The sequence below is a fragment of the Mus pahari genome, chromosome 12 (genome assembly GCF_900095145.1).
Source record: "Mus pahari chromosome 12, PAHARI_EIJ_v1.1, whole genome shotgun sequence".
Classification (NCBI taxonomy): domain Eukaryota; kingdom Metazoa; phylum Chordata; class Mammalia; order Rodentia; family Muridae; genus Mus; species Mus pahari.
In genome coordinates this window covers 7,954,550-7,974,751 of record NC_034601.1, presented here as the reverse complement: position 1 = coordinate 7,974,751, position 20,202 = coordinate 7,954,550, and the positions used below count along the sequence as shown (strand labels likewise).

The 20,202-nt window shown below is 44.7% G+C and overlaps 1 protein-coding gene across 1 annotated transcript in view; it reads left to right on the top strand.

Annotated features, from left to right (window-relative positions):
* Nucleotides 1-5,570: 5,570 nt before the first annotated feature.
* The window catches only part of Cpped1 (calcineurin like phosphoesterase domain containing 1), a 100,351-nt gene continuing 85,719 nt past the window's right edge, over nucleotides 5,571-20,202 (top strand). The window contains exon 1 of the mRNA XM_021209491.1: nucleotides 5,571-5,722. Coding sequence (XP_021065150.1) covers nucleotides 5,653-5,722 — 70 coding nt within the window. The 5' untranslated portion in view covers nucleotides 5,571-5,652. The remainder of the gene's footprint in view (nucleotides 5,723-20,202) is intronic.

Here is a 20,202-nt window from a genome sequence, read left to right as displayed (position 1 = left end):
ACACAAACATGGCAGAGACCAAATTTGCAAAAGTGAAAACCCTGTGCCTTTTCTAGACTCCCCTCTTGCCCTGGCCACAAACGCCCCCATGTGCAAGTCAGGACTGAGTAAAGGTGAGAGACATTTGTACCCAGGGCACTGAAGAGGCACACTTGCATTCAATTTTCCATGAGAATGTTGTCCTTCATTCCAGACAACACCACCTTGAACTATGCCACCAACTCTGGGATTTGGACATTTTAGAAGAAAACTCTCTTATGGTCAGTACTGAAAGCAACAGAATCAATAGCACATGCCTATATCCATAGAATGGCTTATTTGAAGGAAATTGCCCATGTGATTCTGGAAGCTAGCAGGTCTAAAATGGACAGTGTGAACTGGCAGGCTGAGGACCCCGGGACAAGCGCGGAAGACTACAGGATGAGCAGTGACTCCGACTCAGTTCACAGGCTGAGGCTGGACTGAGGTCCTGTTGCCCAGGTCAGCCTCTTCTCCATCCAACCCTTCAGCCTACTGAATGAGACCTATGATGGTTGATACTGATTGCCAGATTCATAGAATTCAGAATTGTGTCGGAAAGAAGCGACTGGGTGTGGAGGTCCAGCCTCAGCATGAGGAGGGTCCCAAGAAAGCGGGAATGGGAGTGGCTCTGGTTCAATAAAGACTGAGTCAGTAGTGGATGCAACTGTCAGTTCAGGTGCTCTCTCTGTTCCCGGGGACTCTCGTCATTCTTCCTTTTCTCCTTTCTCCCTCTTTTTCCTTCTTTTCATCATTCTTTTTTCCTTCTTCCTTTTCTCTTTCTTTCTTTCTTTCTTTCTTTCTTTCTTTCTTTCTTTCTTTCTTTCTTTCTTTCTTTCTTTCTTTCTTTCTTTCTTTCTTTCTTTCTTTGCCTTCTCTGGACCAGACAGCCTGAACAGTGTTTTATTTATTAAAGCAAGATCATCAAGGCTGTGAACATTGTTAAAACTTTTTTTAATTCTTAAATTACATAAATTCTATGAATCCAGGATCATTAGTTCTAACCTCTGACTCCTTAAGACAGAAACTAAACACAAAGCAAAAGCACATTTCTTTATGATTTTTATGGTCTGTCTTCATGAGTAGCTGGGCACACCTTTTACAGTTTCCTGGTACAGCAAACAGCAGTCTTTAGTAACTATTTTCATGTAAGAACACAAAGCTAACAGACTACTAAGGTTAAAGTAATTTCTTACAAAATGTTAAAATTTATGCAAGTAAAGTAGGCATTGTCATCTTCAATCCTTCAAATAGCTAGGAGAACAAAGTACATCATCTTTTAATTCTCTAATCTTGGTTTTTTTCATCCTGGCAACTCCATGGCCTCGTGCACACTCCTAAGACTATTCCTTTCTAGATCACATACACGCCTTCCTCCTTTAAGATTAAACCCATCATCACTGCTATATCATCTATAGCTTCCTTCTTTTCCTATCCATGTCTTTTCTTCTTGAGAACATTTTAGCTCTCTGTCCTTGATGTCCTCAAATACACCCTGGCTAATTAATGCAACAGTCATTGGACCAGAATGTTCAGGCATCTCCTCATAATTTCAAGTTCAAGGCCAAGTCTCTAAATGAGCAATTTCTACAAAGGACCATGTAGGTTTTTATGGCCTGTGTGGTTATGTTGTCTAGATCCTTTCCCATGGCCCTAAAGGCCAAGAGGAAGGTCTGTTCCTCATCCTCCACAGCCTCATGACCACCTCCATTCCTCACTTCTGAGATCCACATCTGTTCATTTATTATGGAGTCATTAGCTCTGAGTAATGAGGGAAGTATATTGCCCAGAAAGAGAGATGGAGTGTAAAACAGAAGAGACAGCACATCAGCTTCAGGGCAATAGCAACCATCTGCCCTGGCGTTGTTGTAGGGGCAGGAATTGTGTCACACATCCCCTTATGCAGCCATGCTGGACCAGCATCTGGGCATGTCTGTGAGGGGTTCTCTGATGAGATGTTATCTGAGGTGAGAAGGCAGAACTGAGCGAATGCTGCACATGGTCATCCAGGGCTTCGACTGAATGAGGAGGACAAACACTCACCCCTCTCTGCTTCCTGACTGCAGATGCTGTGGCCAGCTGCCTCACCTCCTGCAGCCATGCCTTCCCTGCCTCAAATTGTAAGTCAAACATACAGTTTTAAAATTTAAATTGCTTCTCGTCTGGTGTATTAGTCACTTTTCTGTTGTGATAAAACACCATGACCAGGAGCAACTTATAGAAGAAAGAAATTATCTGAGCTCATAATTCCCATGGGACATCACAGCAGCAGGCAGCAGGCACCATGGCAGGAACAGCTGTGAGCTCACATCTGGAATGGCAAGCAGGAAGCATATCAACCCCAGAATAATGCAAGTCTTTAAATTCTCTAAGGCCATCTCCAGTGGCATACTTCCTTGAACAAGGCTGCATATCCTAAGCCTCCCAAACAGCGCCATCAATTGGGGACCAAGTATTCAAATGCTTTATGGGAGACATTTCTTATCCAAACTATCACATCCAGTCCTTGTCAGAGCAAGGAGAAAAGTAACTGTGCTGACTTGAATGGGAATGACCCCCAGAGGCTCACATATCTGAATGCTTGGTCATCAGAAAGTGACACTATTTGACAGCAATTATGAGGTATAACCTTGTTAGAGTAGGTGTAGTGATGGCGGAGAAGTGTGTCAACGAGGGTGGGCTCTGGGGTTCCAAAAGCTCAAGGCAGTCCCAGTGTCTTTCTCTCTTCCTGCTGCCTACACAACTGGATATAGGACTCTCAGCTACTTTACCAGCACCATGTCTGCCTGTGTGCTGCTATGATCATTGCCATGAAGATAATGGACTAAACTTCTGAGACTGTAAGCAAGTCCCTATTAAATGCTTTTCTTTGTAAGAGTTGCTGTGGCAATGGTGTCTCTTCATAGCAATAGAACACTGACTAAGACAGTAACTAATACAAGGTCCGCCACACTGTGGAAAGTAAAAGTGGAAATAAAAAACTCGTGGAAAATCATCGATTCAGAAGTAATCAGAGTAAAGCTTGACCTGGCCCTATATCCCACTAAAGTGACATAACATCACAGAGCCTCACCAAGAACACTGCTGACCTTAGACAAGGCACTTTTCCATACATCAATCTGCAATCTAGAATGTTTCATTTCGCTCTAGCCACAGGAACCCCAAGGAAGAGCTGGCACCACTGCTACCCAAACTACATTCTGAGGACAGGAAAGTCCATTCCCCAATAAGTCCAGCTAGTGACTGTCACCCTTCTAAAATCTACCCTCCCACCCCACTCCTGGTAACAGTTTTCTTTTATTATATGTAAGTACACTGTATCTGTCTTCAGACACTCCAGAAGAGGGAGTCAGATCTTGTTACGGATGGTTGTGAGCCACATGTGGTTTCTGGGATTTGAACTCGGGACCTTCGGAAGAGCAGTCGGGTGCTCTTACCCACTGAGCCATTTCACCAGCCAACAGTTTTCTTTTTAGAAGACCATATTTCAAATGAGCTGTGCAAAGGAAGAACTAGATCCACATATTTAATGAGTTGAGAGACTTGTGGTTACAAAAATTACTGCCTGAGATGTAGGCTAAGGCTGGGGCCCTCGGAAGCATCAGGGCTTTGACTCTCAGCCATTCACTCTCATTCTGCCCATTTCGTCAGATCCCTCCTTATGTCCAGGTTGTATATGTGAAATAGAGGCGTGATGATTAATAATCACCATGGCTAATATACCATGGCTACTTACTGCTTGCCATTGCAACTGTTACTTTAAGCAGTTTGGCATACAAATCCATCAACTCTTGTTACTTTGCTCTCTCCTATGGCAGAAACAACGTATCAGAGAAAGGTGTTTATGTTGCAGATGCTTGCACATGTACTTGGCCAAACATCACAAAGATGTGTGGCAGAGGAGGTTCTCACCTCAATGAGGACAAGGGGCACACTGTTGCAGGAAGTGTTTAGGAACAAGGTTATCTCCAAGACACACCTTCCAAAGACCTTTATTCTTCAACCTGGAATTGCCTTCTAAAGTTCTCCGAACCTCCAAAACCACTGCCATTTGTTAAGTTTCAAACCCAAGACATGGCTGAGGTGCCAGTTTAGCACATCAAAGTGGACCTGGCCCCCTGGCTCTCCCAGCAGCCTCAGTTCCTATCTGATGTAGGGTATGGCTGACATACCCCACCCTTTACCCTGAACACCCCAGCCTAGAGGCTGGGCTGCCCTTCCCCCAGAGGCTCTTCCCTATATAGTGCAGACATTTTGGTTACCCAGCCTTTTTGTACCTTTGGCCTCCTGGCTGCTGCACCTGGTTCTCTTCGTCCTCCTTTCCCCTTCCAGTCTTCCCACTCAGCCCAGTGTTAGATTTTCACAGATGTCTCAGCTTCTGGCTACACTCTCCCACAAATAAACTTTCTCCTCCACCATACCTAGGGAAAATCATATCCTTTCCCTTCCTTTTTATTTCTTTTTCTTTCATTCACAACTAGCTGGGGACAACTTCCAACATGAGCCTATGGGAGACATCTTATGTGCAAATTACAACATCATCTAACTTTCTCACCAACCCAATAACCCTAGGTATTGTTATTGTTCTCATTTGAGAGGTAGGGAAACTGAGATGCAGAGAAACTAATTTTTAAGATCATACATACAGTAAATGGTAGTATTAGGATAAACCCAAGTAGCTGAGACACAAGCTCATTTGTATTTCTGTTCTAAATTGCTAGGACTTATATCTGACTCTAGTTCAAGGTCATGGGACATCGTCCCAGCTCTGTTAACCACACAAACATTTCAGGCTTACACTTGTTGAGAAGAAAATTTAGCAACTTGGCAGATCCTAGAAATTCCCCCGTAGTGCTTAATAAATGTATCCTCTTTTTGGAGATCTGAAGTCAACATTTTCCACCTTGAAATCTGGATTGCTACCAAGTGTGAGGGTTGTAGTCCAGTGTAATGGCTTTTGAGTTGGATAGATTTTGTCTTACTCACCTGCAGCTCTTAGCTTTCAGGAGTTGTGTCTCTCTCTCTGAGTGTCAGTTTCCCCATGTGACAAGAGCAGCCAATGATGTAACAAGAAAAACACAAAGTACTTAGGGCAATGCCTGTTGCACAGCTGCAATGTCCAGGCGGTCAAGACGCCTTAAAGACTCTTGAGGTTACGGTAGGCAGTTTGGAAGGGTTGCAACATAAAACTTAGGACATCAAGTTGAAATGGAATTTCAGATAAACAATATTTTTTTAAAAAATAACTGCTTAAGTATCTCCCAAATACTGCATGATATATGCTAAACTTTTTCTTTTCTTTTCTATTCTTGTTAACCTGAAATCCCAAATTATGAAGCGGCCCGATGCGTGTTACATAAGACAACTCCAGGCCTCAAAGCACCAACACCCAGTCTGTTCCAGTGCAAGTGGGACCTTGACCCCGGGTGGATCCCAGAGAGGTGGCAAACTCCTGGGTCTGCCCAGGCAGCACTAGCAGCACCCGGAGCGGCCCCGCCCCGGCCCGCCCCGCCCAGGCCCGCCCAACCCTCCAGGAGGACAGGTTCCAGAAGCTGTTCCAGGCAGGGCTGCCGCGTGGTGTGGCGTCGCTCTCTCCTCCCACAGAACGTGCCCAGGCAAGGCCAGTCGCTCGCCATGTCCGCTGCGGGGGCGGCGGATGTTTTCCACAGAGCCCGGGGCAGGACCCTGGACGCGTTCTCCTCAGGTACTCCTGCTTGGCTCTTCGCCTGGGAAAGGGAGGGGGACTCCAGCGCTGCAGAACCCTCCGCGAGGGGAACCTTCCGGTCGCGGGCGCTCACTTCCATCCGGACCCCTTCGTGGGTTGCACGCGGCACCGGGGACCGTTGTCGGAGTTGTTCCTCCCTGGCGGTGCTGGGTGCTTCGCTGGCCTTGACTTGACCTTGCAAACCACAAACTAAACTAAACTAAACTAAACTAAACTAAACTAAACTAAACTAAACTAAACTAAACTAAACTAAAGCAAACAAACGAAACAGAAGCGGGGCGGAGATGGCAGAGAAGTGAATGACAGCTTGAGCTCTGCTGCGGGGCTGTCCTCTGTCGTCCTCGTCTGTAAACCCGGACCACTGCAGGCTTCTGCATGGCAGCTGACAAGCGCCGGGTGTGTCAGAGGCTGTCACTTGTAGCGAGATTGTATTTTATATCCAGCGGTTTGCTGTAACCGTAGAGGGGAAAGGCATTCTGGTCCTGGTAGCGTTCTTGGACGTTGGGCTTAGATAATCTGACCCTGTCTTGCCTCAAAGGGAGCGTTGTTAACACATCAGAGTATTTCTGTAACCGAGGGTGTGGGGCACATGCTGGGTGTTAAGCAAATGTTGGGCCTTGAGCTACTCAAGAGGATACCTGATTGGTTCCTGTTTCCCTGTGTTAACTTTGGATCTTTGGGGTTGATTCTTCTCCGGCACTTGGCTTAGAATCACAGGAACGCTTGCCTTTCTTGTTATCCAGCCTCTAATTTGCCTGAACTGCTCTGAAAAAAAGAATCAGGCCCGTTCCAAAGCCGGGAGGGCGGGCCTTGGCACCCGCTCTTCTCTGCTCACCTGGTGGCACTTGGAAGTCTGGCACCTTCTCAGCCTTCACATCCTATTTTCAGGTTCATTTCCTCAGACTTACCTCTGCCTAGCTTAGCCAAAGAAGATCAATCCTACAGTTCTAGGCTAGGCCTTTGTTTCTTTTCTCTCCTTGCAATTCAAGGTTCTGCACAGGTGTGCACAGCCAAAAATTCACTGATGGTGGACTGGGGGAAGTCCAGTCTGCTGTGTTGCCATTTTTCTACAAATTTTAATGTGTTTTAGGTTTTTTGTGTTTCTCTAGCCTATATGTTTTTGAGATGCATCCTATTCTAAGTACTTCTCCTTACTCCCTTCTGAACAGTATCCCACTGATTGAGCATCCGTGCTGCATGTTTTGTTAATGGATGTGCTGAGTTCTCACCAGCTTGGTGGCTGTCTTGTCTTTGTTTCTCCAGATTTCTCTTTGCCACAGTGCTCTAGGAGCGACTGCCATGGGCTTGCAGGAATGAACTCTTTGTCCTGATCCTTGGATTGGCAGGAGAGCTGGGCAAGAAGACAGCCAACAGGAAGCTTTCATAGGAGATTAGGGGGAGGAGAAACAAACACCATAATGTTTATTCCTGCACTTGATGCCCTTCCAGAGTTCCCCTTTGTAGGCTGTATTCCTCCCCAGAAGGCCCTGCTTCTCCCAACAGTCTTTATATTCTTAGACTCTATTCCCAGATGGAGGTATCTGAGTGACAGTGGCTCTATCTTTCAGCTGCTAAAATGTTCCTCATAGTCCCTTTATATTCATCCCATCCCAGATAATCCCTTTGAAAAATGACTCGGGAATTTTTTTATTTAGTATATTTACTGTTCCTTCCTTGGTCCTGACTGATACAATGACCATTTAGTTACGTGCTTTTCATTCTTGTAAACAGTATTGTAGTAAGTCCTTTTTGTACAACTGTCTTCTATAAACACACTGGAGAATTTCTTCAGGAGCAGGGATGTGCGTTTTTAGAGTATAATCATCCCCAGATTTACCAGGCATAACTACATTACCTTCCAGAAGTGGTGGTGCACACCTTTAATCCCAGCACTTGGGAGGCAGAGGCAGGCGGATTTCTGAGTTCAAGGCCAGCCTGGTCTACAGAGTGAGTTCCAGGACAGCAAGGGCTACACAGAGAAACCCTGTCTCGAAAAACCAAAAAAAAAAAAAAAAAAAAAAAAAAAAAAAAAAAAAAAAAAAAAAAAAAGTTAAAAAAAAAAAAAAAAAAAAAAAAAAAAAAAAAAAAAAAAAAAAAAAAGGTGTGTGTGTAACTATTTGTTCCCTCTAGCAGACTGGAAAAGTTTCCTGCTGTCGGCTTCTCTCCAGCCTGAGAAATACCATGTTTCATTTACACTCTCTAGTAAGCTGGGAAGAATAGAGAAGAAAAGGGTGACAAATTCCCAGACCTCAGATTCCAAATCTAGGCGTGGAGCCATGGCACAGAAGTAGGAATCCTTGGCACCCAAAGGCCATCGCAGTGAGAGGAGTTGGGTTTGTGTGTACTGTCCATGCTTGATGAGGGGGGAGAACATTGACTGACATCAGAATAAGGAATAGAACCAACTATATGAAATGGATTTGAGATGCCATCTGGAATCCTGAGCACTGGTCATTTAGGGAGGTAGGGATGTGTGCCACACAGTGGGAGTAGGCAGTGCTGCCTTAAGATTTGGAGACATTATTCTGAAGGGGAACAATGGACCATTGTGGATGGTTCCTGTGCATTGTCTGTACTGTGTTCCTTAGCGTGTGTTTCTGTTCAAATGAGGGCAGCATATAGCGAAGAGTCAAAAAACAGAAAGTCAGAAATTATGGGAAAACCAGCAGCCAGCCTTGGCACCAAAGCTTGGCAGGAAGACTTAGGTGTGAGTGTGGGGGGACATTGTGTCAGATGCCACAGAAATATACATAGTTGTACTTACAGAAGCCCCCAGGGCAGTCCAGTTACGGTGAGAAGTAGAGCCTAAGTCTGTAGAGACAGTTCTCACCCCTCCTTCAAAAGAGTTCAGTTAACTCAAGCAGCTGTCCCAGGTTTACACTGCACTCATCCCCAGGGATTAGCTACTTGTCCCAACCAGATTTGATACCTTTAGCGACAGAGTCTCAATTTCTCCAGGAGTTTGAAACGTGAGTCTCAGTTTCAGCCATCCATTCCTTGTTAACATAATCTGCTCTGCTCTGCTGATGAGCGCTCACATTCTTAAGGCGTGTTCAGATACTCATTTTAATTAGGCAAATTGATAATTATAGTTCCTTGACACATAGCCTAATTAAGATTCTTTTTCATCTAGCATGTAACTTCCTTCTCAGAGGTTTGCCACATCTGTTCTGAAGGAATTCTGAAAGGGAGAAATCACAGGACAAAGGGGCGTTTTAAAATTGTATTTGAGGGCTGGTGCCATGGCTCAGAGGGTAAAGGTGTTTGCCACCAAGGCTGACAATCTGACTTTGATTACGGGAGCCCACATGTTAGACAACTAACTGCCATAGGTTGTCCTCTCACCTCTAGGTAAGTCCCATGGCATCTGTAACCCAACAAAATAATAAAATTGAATTTAATTGTTCTAAGGCCCTAAACTTATTTGTTCTTATTTCATCCTATCGGGATATTTCTTCCTTCTTGAATAGCTTTCTTTAAAGAATTGCTTGGGGAACTGGAGAAGCTCAGCAGTTAAGAACACTTCTACTCTACTGGAGGACCTGGCTTCAATTCCTAGAATCCAAATCAGGTGGCTTACAACCACTTGTGACTGTAGATCAAGGGGATCTGACACTCTCTTCACAGGACCCACACACATGTGGTGTGTACTCACACAGGGAAACACATACAGAAATAATAATAAAAGATGTTTCTCTAAACGTTTTACACCTCTGCAGCTGCCTTGTAGGAACTGATGGTTTTTGTTAATTCTGAACATTTCTCAGTTTTCCCTGTAAATCCTCTCACTGGTGAGAGTAACTGGATTCTCAGTAGAAATAATCAAGTTTAAACAGTTGTAACAGGGCAGGAGATGAGGTGAGCGCTTCAGTTGTGCCTTTTCATTTAGGACAAATTAGTTCTTTCTTATTTGAACAGGGATCTGTTCAATAGAAGCCGTGGGAGTGGACAGATTTGGCCCAACAGCCTAAATCGATGCCAAGTTTAATCCCAGTAGCTGAGCTCTGGTTGGTTGTGGAAGACCCTGTGGTGATAACTGAGCAATATATATTAACCAGGGAAGCTGGAGCTCAGTGACTGTTGATCGACTAAGTGACTGTAGCCAGTTAAATTGTTTCTTGTGTTACTCACTTCAGTGCTGCTTGGCCAGTGCTGGAGCTCTCAGTGCTGGCTCTAAGAGCTGCCTACTCACAGTCATTTTTGCTTTGTTTTGCTTTGATCAAATAACTGAGCTAAATTCAATTGGCCACAGGGACTATCATTCCCTCATGATAGTCCCTGTGAGTAAAGAGGAATGTTCCTCATTGTAATTACCAGCTAAGGGATCTGGTCAACAGTGCACATTTACACGTTTAAAAAGGGCACACTTAAAAAAAAACCCTAATGTTTAAATGAGTTTATTTGAGATAGGCTCTAGCTGAGGCTGGTCTGGACCTAATGAGCCTCCTGCCTCAGTCTCCTTAGTGCCTGCATGACTGCTGGGTACCACCAGAACCTGGCTGGGTTTCTACGTTTAAACATTTCATTAGGAACTTATTTACTGTAACATTCTTTCCTATTTCACTTACAGCTTGTTTTCAATAATGTTCCAGAGTGATGCAGGCATGCAGTACTTTAAGGCAATATTCTGTCCACCTGCAGTCTGGAAGTGTCCCTACTCCTACTTGTCACGTGTGCCACTACATTCCTGTGCAGATAAGTCTTTTGTTTGTTTGTTTGTTTTTTGGTTTTTCGAGACAGGGTTTCTCTGTATAGCCCTGGCTGTCCTGGAACTCACTCTGTAGACCAGGCTGGCCTTGAACTCAGAAATCCGCCTTCCTCTGGGTCCCGAGTGCTGGGATTAAAGGCGTGCGCCACCACGCCTGGCGCAGATAAGTCTTATTTGGACATTTCCTGTGAATGGAGTCATAGGTAGCCCTTTCCCGATTGGCTTCACCTCAGAATGCTTCAGAATTCATCTGCACTGTAGCAAGTAGCTAGGACTTTGCCCCTTTACTGCACTCCATTTATTGTGGGAATAGCCAAATTTGTGTGTCCACTCATTGATACATATCTGGATTCTTTTTATATTGATGGGCATTATTCATTAAGACACTGTTTAAGTGAGTAGCTACTATGAACAGAACAAGTCTTTAAATTTTTTTGTAGGTTTGGAATTTCTGGGTCATGTAGTAGCTGTGCTGCTATTTTACCCCCTGAGCAGCAGTGCCTGTGAGTAAGTAGGAAGAGGGGTTTCTTTTGGCTCACAGTCAGAGGTATAGTTCTTCACGGCAGGGGCATGGTGACAGAGGGGATCCCAGCTGTGGTGGCTGAGGGCAAGGCAGCCGGTGTATTGCACCCATATTCAGGAAGCTGAGAGAGATGGACAATGAATGCTGAACTAGATAGAGTCTCTTCCCCTTCTTCAGTTCAGTGCATTGAGTGGTGTCGTCTGTATTCTGGGTTAGTCTTCCCTCATCAGTAAAACCTTTCTGTAAATACCCTCCTAGACACACCCAGAAGTGTTTCCACAGTAATTCACTAAATCCAATGAAGTTGATTTCCTGCAACAGTGTTGAGTTTTTATGTACTTAATGGTCACTGGTAGACCTCAGAAAAAATACTTAGATCATTAGCAGCAGCCGGGCATTGGTGGCACACACCTTTAATCCCAGCACTCGGGACCCAGAGGCAGGCAGATTTCTGAGTTCGAGGCCAGCCTGGTCTACAGAGTGAGTTCCAGGACAGTCAGGGCTACACAGAGAAACCCTGTCTCAAAAAACAAAAAGCAAAAAACAACAACAACAAAAAGAACATAAGCTATTTTAAAATTGTGGGGTTGTTTGTTTCTTAATAATGGAGCCGAAAGAGTTCTTATTTCTGGACCAGGCTCCTTTCTTACTGAATGTATGATGTACAGATACTGTCTTCAAAACAGGTTTTAGGTTATGATGAAGTGTAGTTGATCAGCTTTTTCTTTTATCATGTCACATCTACAAAATATTTCTTTCCCTAAGTTGCAGGTCACAAAGACAATATTTAATATATTTTGTGGTAAGAACTTTTATTTAGGACAAGCAGTCTTTTCTTTTTTAAGTTCGTAGAGAGCCAGTGAGATGTCTTACTGGGTAAAAGCACTCACCATGAAAGCCGGGTGACTGGAGTTCCATCTCTGGGACAGACAAAAGGCTGGATATCGTGGTAGACATCTGTAACCCCAGCACTCCCACATATACAGCACAGAGAAAAAGCAAGAGACCCTGCCTCAGAAATAGGTGCAAGGCAAGGACTGACTTGTAAAAATCATCCTCTGACCTCCTTAGGTGTGCTGTGGCACATGGGTACCCTCCCCAGCAAGAAAGTAAGTTAAAGAAATTAGTTTACACGGCTGAGGATGGAACCCGCTCCTCAGGCATGTTAGACTCAACCACTGACCTTCCCTTCCAGCCCTTCGAGGGGATTAATCTGTGTGATAGAGAGGAAGGCTCTAATTATTAGGGAACTCTCATTGTTACTGTCTTTTCTACCTATAGTTAAACAGTTTAAAACAGAAGGAATACACTGTGGCTTTTAACATTTCATCTTCATGAAGACCATAAATACACACTGATTACCCATCTTTTTTAGGTCAGCCAAGCAGCTGTCTTGGCCTGCATGTATAGACAGACCTGGTGTGACTTTTTTATATATATAAGCACCAAGGAAAGAATCTTTTCCAGTTGCGCATATTCCCCCAGCGCACCCCCACAGACATGTAGTCAATTAAAAAGCAGTTGGGAAGCACTCTGTGTGGGGAGTTCTTAGGGTTTTATTTTTCCTTTCTGACATTTGTCTTCCAAACACCCAATCTCATGGTGTTTTATATTTTCCAGCTCACGTTTATTGAGGCTCTCCCCCAAACTTTCATCTTCATTAGAGCACACATAGAGTTGGAATCAACTCTCCATGTTCTTCTGTGTCACACATGTCATTGAACCAGGCAACTTCTAAGTAAGCAGCAGCACCAACAGACTGGGGACGGGTCACAGGCAGCACATGGTGAGCCAAGCAAGCCACTGAGGGCCTGGAGCACACGTGTGAGTCATACAGGAGCATGGAATGCCAGCAGCGGCTGGACCACCAGCTGACCTCTGAATGACATGGTTGTTTGCAGAAAGCTTCCATAGTGCTGGCCAGGCCTTCCAGGCACCCCTGGATTTCTGTTCAGAGTAGAATTTTCCTACAGGGAAGGCTGACATAACTTTTATGTCAATGCACTGCCCTGCCACATTTTATTTGCCATGTGCTTTTGTGAGAAAGGGGCCTTGATGCAGAGCCGGGGCAATGGCTGTCCCCAGCCGCCTGGGAACTCCTGGCTTCTGCCCCTCCCCCCCAGGCAAGTTTGGTGTACGGATAGGTCAGACACCTAGGGAATAAATGACCACATTCTGCACAGCCTTCTTTAAGAAAAGAAAAAAAGAATTTCTTTCCATCCCAATACCACCTGGCCTCATTTATAAAGTGCGTGCAGAGCTTGGTGGATGGCCTGAAGGCACAGCTGACAGTCATACACTGGCTTTGGTTTGTGCTGGCTTCCTGTGCCTAGGGGTACCAAGGCATTTCATGGTGTAGGTTTTTACCCTACTGAATGGACAGGGCCATAGGCTTTTGATGACAAGTCCCTTAGCTTTGCTGCCAAGTGACCCTGGTCCAGAGCAAGGTTTTCACCTGCCCAGCTGCTCTTTCTCTGGGGCTTTCCAGCTCATTTGTTTACTGGAAGCGGAGGGACATTAGTGGTCTTTGTGTTGTCTATCTCTTTTCTGTTCAAATTATCCCTGGTCTTGTTCGTTCCTCCTTGAGGGCACACTGACTTTGTCTGCTTTTCTACCCAGTTGCCACCCCCAGGTCACCTGGGAGTGACCCAGTTCCAGCAACTTTATGCACTCACTCTTGCCCCTCCCACTTCCTCAGTGACACTGTGGAGATGTTGGGGGTTGTTTTGTTGAATTTGTTTGCAGTACTGAGGTGAAATTCATGGCTTCCCACATTCTGGGGGTAGATCTTTCCCATGGTGCTATCCCACTAGCCCCCAAGACAAACTGCCTCAAACAAGTTTGGGATCTGTCACACACACACACACACACACACACACACACACACATACCCGCCTTCACTAGGTTTTTCTCTGTCTTTCTCCCCTGTGCCATCTCAAGGTTGTAGTTGAAGAATCCTCTGTTGCTCTCATCTTTTATAACTTGTTTTAACCCATCCTTTTCCTTGATTACACTTAGGGCAGATCTCAGTGCACTCTCTTTAGGATTCTGTGGTCTTTCCTACTTCTGAACATTGGCTGGTGGTCAAATCCACTCAGGAGTCACGTGATGGTGTAGAACTAGATGGGTCCCTGCATGTGTTTCTGCCCCACATGCTGTGCCTTCTCTGGACAAAAGAAATCGGAAACCAATGTATTAGGCAAACCACTAGTGAGCGTTCCTCACACCCACACTGGACAGCCATGCAGTGTGTGCTTCTCAGAAGCATTGCAGGATGAAGCTTTCCCATCTGATAGGTGCCATCAGCTGAAAGAACTGTTCACTTCTTTCTGTATTCAAGGACTCTTGCCTGGCAGGTGCCTTCAGGGCTACCTCTGCCTAGAGGAGGCACCACTTCAGGTCTCCCTCAAGCTCCAGTGAGCCAGCAACTGCAAGCATCTTGGTGGGGAAACAGGGGCATGGGCAGGGGCCAACCAACAGCTATCCAAAGCAGGCACCCCAAAAAGTCCTGGAAATGTCTTACTGCCCTCCAATAATGCTAAGAGTCCACCTGGCCAAGAAGTCTTGGCCTGTTTGCTGCCTTGCCTCCTAAGAGTTCGGCAGGTCTTCACTTTCGGGTGGTAAGTGCGCTAGCCAAGCTGTGACTCAGACGTCTTCGTGTCTCAAAATCATTGTTTTGTTTTTAGAGCATTTGAACTAAAATGTGGGTAAATTTGCCCTGATACTTGGGACAAGTAATTTGGCAATTCTGCAGATTGCTGTAATGGTTAATCCTGTGGGGAGAGAAGTCCCCGAAGGACATTATAAAATTACCTTTGGCATACCGTACAGCTCACCCTTTGTAGGTGTGTGGTTTGTGCCCTTTATCGCATGCACAGAGTGGTGCAGCTGTCCCTGCAGCCACCTTAGATTCCTACCTTCCTGAACAGAAACCCTGCACCCTTAGAGCTGCCGCACCCCACCCCCCAACCCCCGGGCCCTCAACAGCCATCCTGGAAGGCATTCTACCTGCCTTATACAGCCTGGGTATTTTATGGTGAGGCTGTTGTTAGACTAGAAAGAGTCCCAGAGGAGTGAATATTGTTTAGCAGCCTTTTTCCCCCACTAAAATAAGATTAGTCCCTCAAGAAGAAAAGTGATTTGCTGAAGACATTTAGATTGTAGTTCACCATGCAGATTGCTGCCGGGGGGGGGGGGGGGGAGAGCTACAAAAATTGTATTTCGCTGGCATTTGCTCTTTAGCCTAATAGCCTTCAGGCAGCCGTAAGGCCTTCCTGTCTTTGCTGTTTTGTAACCAACACAGAATCTGTGGTATGGGAAAGGTAAGGGTGTTGGGACAAAACATTAGATACTTATTCTAAAATGTCATCAGCTGGTTTCTGAGTCATACAGGAGTCTTGTCTCTTCTAAGACTAGAGTCAAGGAGACAGATGGTGATCATGGTGTCTACAGGTAGCCCACACTAGACCATTTGCTCTAAGCCTAATTCAAATGCTTTGCGTGTTAACTAGCTCTTCATAAGGAGCTGCCTTTATTCATTGTCAACAGATGAGGAGACTGAACTCCAGAGAATGAGGAGCTTAAATGTGTTAAGTTTGTAAAGAATAGAAACAGATCGGGGCATAAACTCTTGAAACTCAGATTCTAGGCTACCAGGCAAAGTCATTTACCTTACCTTTTCCAGGAGTTTGTCCCTCCCAGGACTCTGTTGTTTGGTATCGGATAACAGCCTCTTTCTGTCCACCTTTCCCGATGGCTGTTCTGTAAGGCCTTAGAGGACAGGACCAGCCTGGGCAGGTGATGTAGAGAAGGAATGTTGCAGTTGGTTGGCTGTGTGAACTCAAAGACATGATCTCAATTCAAGGTCTGTAGACTGAGGGATGGAAGAAATACATTAGCAGAAACAGGTCCCCAAAGATATTCACTTTGTGATATTGAAAGCTTGAGGCCTTTCCTTCTGTCTCTGCTCTGAACTTTGTCTCTGTAACTCCTTCCATGGTATTTTGTTCCCGACTCTAAGAAGGAGTATCCATACTTTGGTCTTCCTTCTTCTTGAGTTTCACATGTTTTACAAATTGTATCTTGGGTATTCTAAGTTTCCGGGCTAATATCCGCTTATCAGTGAATGCATATCATGTGTGTTCTTTTGTGATTGGGTTACCTCACTCAGGATGATATCCTCCAGATGTTTCCATTTGACTAAGAATTTCATGAATTCATCATTCTTAATAGCTGAGTAGTATTCCATTGTGTAAATGTACCATTCCTCTGTTGTCTGGGTTCTTTCCAGCTTCTGGCTATTATAAATAAGGCTGCTATGAACATAGTGGAGCATTTGTCTTTAACTGCCCCACCCGGGGATCCATCCCATATACAACCATCAAACCCAGACACTATTGCATATGCCTGAAAGATTTTGCTGACAGGACCCTGACATAGCTCTCTCTTGTGAGGCTATGCCAATGTCTGGCAAATACAGAACTGGATGGTCACAGTCATCTATTGGATGGAACACAGGGCTCCTAATGAAGGAGCTAGAGAAAGTACCCAAGGAGCTAAAGGGGTCTGCAACCTTGTAGGAGGAACAACAATATGAACTAACCAGTACCCCCCAGAGCTGTGTCTCTAGTTGCATATGTAGCAGAGGATGGCCTAGTCAGCCATCAATGGGAGGAGAGGCCCTTGATCTTGCGAATATCATATGCCCCAGTACAGGGGAATGCCAGGGCCAGGAAGAGGGAGTGGGTGGGTTGGGGAGCAGGGCACGGGGGAGGGTATAGAGGGCTTTGGTGATAGCATTTGAAATGTAAATGAAGAACATATCTAATAAATTTAAAAAAAAAGAAAGAAAGAAAGCTTAAGGCACTGGGGGAAAGAGCCAGAATAAATGGAAAGCATGAATTATGAATGAAATGCATGAACTGTAGAGATGTTGGATCTAAGATACTGAATCCCAGAAAAATAAAACTACCGACTATGCTCTGTTCATTTTAAAGTTAACTCTTTGGCTGTCTAATCACATGTTATTTTGAGTTTGCTAAATTGACAGGGGTCAACACCTTGGATTCTTAAATCTTTATATGCTGTAATAATGTGAGGTAGTCCTGCTGAGGCCTCTTAAACACACTACTCAGCTAGGGTCTTGTGTGCCCTGTGTGACCAAACTCCATTTAGAAAGTGTGCTGGTTTGCATAAAAATGGCCCCAACAAGGAGGTGTGCCCTTGTTGGATGAGGTGTGGCTTTGTTGAAGGAAGTGTGTCACTAGGGAATTTGAGTTTCTTAGAGGTTTCAAATACCCAAGCCAGGCCCTGGATCTCACTGGGTCTTCCTGCTGCCTGAGGATCAGCATATAAGAACTCTTAGTACCTCTCCAGCACTGTGTCTGCTAGCATGCCCTGGTGTTTCCCACCGTGCCGATAATGGACTTATACCTCTGAACGTTAAGCCAGCCCCAGTTAGATGCTTTCCTTTATGAGAGTTGCCGTGGTAATGGTGCTTCTCAGCAATAGAAACCCTAAGACAGGAAGTATGATTTTCCCCCTTTATGAAAATTAAGAGATCTGTTTATTCTACCTTCAGCTATTCAAGGATGTTTCTAAGTAGCGTATTGTGATACATTGTTATAGCATGAGACACTTAGATACAGTGACACACCTTGGCCTTTTTCTAGTGATGGAATAAGAACAGTGATTTATTTGCTTTGGGGATTGCATTTACTGTAGTCAGTGACTAGCAGACATAACAAAAGGATCCATGAGGTTTCTAATCTTCAGTATATGTTAAAAGTCATCTTCCATTAACAATTGACAAATATGCCCAAAAGGTAATGAAAGTGAGCAAGAAGAAATACATTAGCAGACACAGGTCCAAGAAGACATCCACTTTGTGATACTGAAAGTGCAAACTATAAAGAGAATTGCAGTTTGAATGTCTATTTTTCAGCAGGATTTAGCACATAAACAGTCTCAGAGGGAAGCTTAACAGGGAGGCAGTGTGCAATTCCTACAGACTTTTAAGGTTCACCCGGTGTCACGCTGCCTTGCACTTTATTAAACAGATGAAAACAATCTCAGAGGCTCTTTCTGTGCATGGCTTATTATACCCAAGATCCACTGTTAATCTGTCAATTTTGCAGGATGCTTGCCATGGTAGCCTCTTACCAGGCAGCAGAAATTAGACTTTGCCAGGTCTTGTAACTCTGCGTGAGGCAGATGAATCAGATTGGTAAAGCAAAGCTTTTTCTTTAAAACATATTTTTAAATTAAAAGTTTTGATTTAGAAATTGGTGACAATCTTGAGACATTGGCGTGTGACTTCTGTGTATGCTCACCCCATCTAAGCCAGGGTGTGTGGTGGGTGGAGTAGGCCACTTGCACCTGCTTTTGCTCCTTGTACCATCTCTGGTTCTCTTCCTCCCCACATTGAGCAAAACAGAAGAGTTTCCATAGAAGGGAGCCGGATGGCGACTTGGACATGTATGAGCTAGAGCATGTTCAGGGGCATGTAGAAAGATCACACAGCCACAACCAGTCTTTGGCAGGTGTCTCATGAGCAGTGAGGCCAGATTTTCCAAGAGAATTGAATCCATATATTTTTTTCTTAAATTCATATATATATATATATATATATATATATATATATACACACACATATATATATAATTTCTTAATCATACATATATAATCTTTAAATTCTCTCTCTGTCTCTCTCTGCCTCTCTCTGTCTCTCTCTGTTTCTCTCTCTCTCTCTCTCTCTCTCTCTCTCTCTCTCTCTCACACACACACACACACACACACAATTTAAGTGTTGGCAACAGATTTCAAATTTTGTAAACAGTGTGTGGGTCCAGCAGAGCACATCTGCTAGTCAGACCATGAGTTTGGCATGTCTGGAGGAGAAGCTGGGTGTCTGGGCAGCAGCCGTACCTTGAGTCAGCCCCATGCTGTTGGCAGCGACTGTGGGTATCACAGACGACCAGGAGAAAGTGCTGGACCTTGCCAGATTTATTTTTATGCATCCATCTCATTTACTGAGTTTCTCCATTCCAGGAAAACTTTTTGGAGACAAAAAAAAATGTCTATATGGAAATCAACAATTTTGGGGCAGCCAGGAGCCCCTTCCAGATTTGTGCATCTCTCCAGCCACAGATACTCAACTGCTCATGGGCAGAAGGCATTAGCTCTGTGACCTTGAACTCAAGTCCTGAAAGTACTTGCTAGCTTTCAGTATCACTTTGGTTGAATAAAAAGCCGGCTAACTCTTAAATATTCTCATACCTCTGGTAGCCTCGGTGGCTAAGCTTTCCAGCTTCCTGTGGATGGGCCAAACTAAAGGGGCTTAACTGTGCTCTGTGCTAGAAAGTCAGCAGCAAACTTGAAGCTTGCCTGGGTTTTGGTTGGTTGCTTGCTTTCTTTAGTTTTGGAGATAGTGTCCTTATAGCTTAGGCTGACCTTGAACCCCCTATGTAGCTGAGCCTGACCTTGAATGCCTTATCCAGTGCAGGAATTAAGGTATGTGCCCCTACCTGGCCCAGGGCTTTATGTTAGGGTCTGTGCCTCCTGGAATGCTTAGTTTGTGAGATTATGATCCCATCTTTGTTGTCGGCTAGCTTAGTGACTTCATCGTGATAAAGAGCTCCCCAGGTGCAATGGCTGGGCGGGGATGGAGGATAGGGGTTTGAGTCATGCATGGTTGTAACACACCATTGCTAGGAGACCCTTTTGATGCTTTTGATGACACAAGTCCTCATGCCGTGAGCTCTTAAAGAACCAAGGATGGCTCCTGCAGCACAGCTACTGAAAACTCACATGGTCTTCATCTAACACCTTCAAACTGGACAACACCCTGTTGGACAGCTTATGAGGGGCTGTGTGAGCATTGCAGAGCCTAATTCCCGACCTGGGAACTATGAGACAAAAGCCTTGTGCTGGCCTAAGTTGCGTGTTTCCGGTAATTTGCCACTTAGCAGTACAGAGCTAATTGAATTTGTTAGAGTGGGCTAGAGAGATGGGGCAGTAGATAACGTGTTCTCTAAGACCAGAGTCTTTGTACCCAAATCCCAAGCAAACCTTACAAAAATTACAATTACATTCATTATGGACATTTTTATCCGTGAGTATCTTATGTCTTCCAACTAAGCAAGTGTACACTTTATTATGTGTGAACACTGTGACTAAGCAAGTGTACACTTTATTATGTGTGAACACTGTGACTAAGCAAGTGTACAC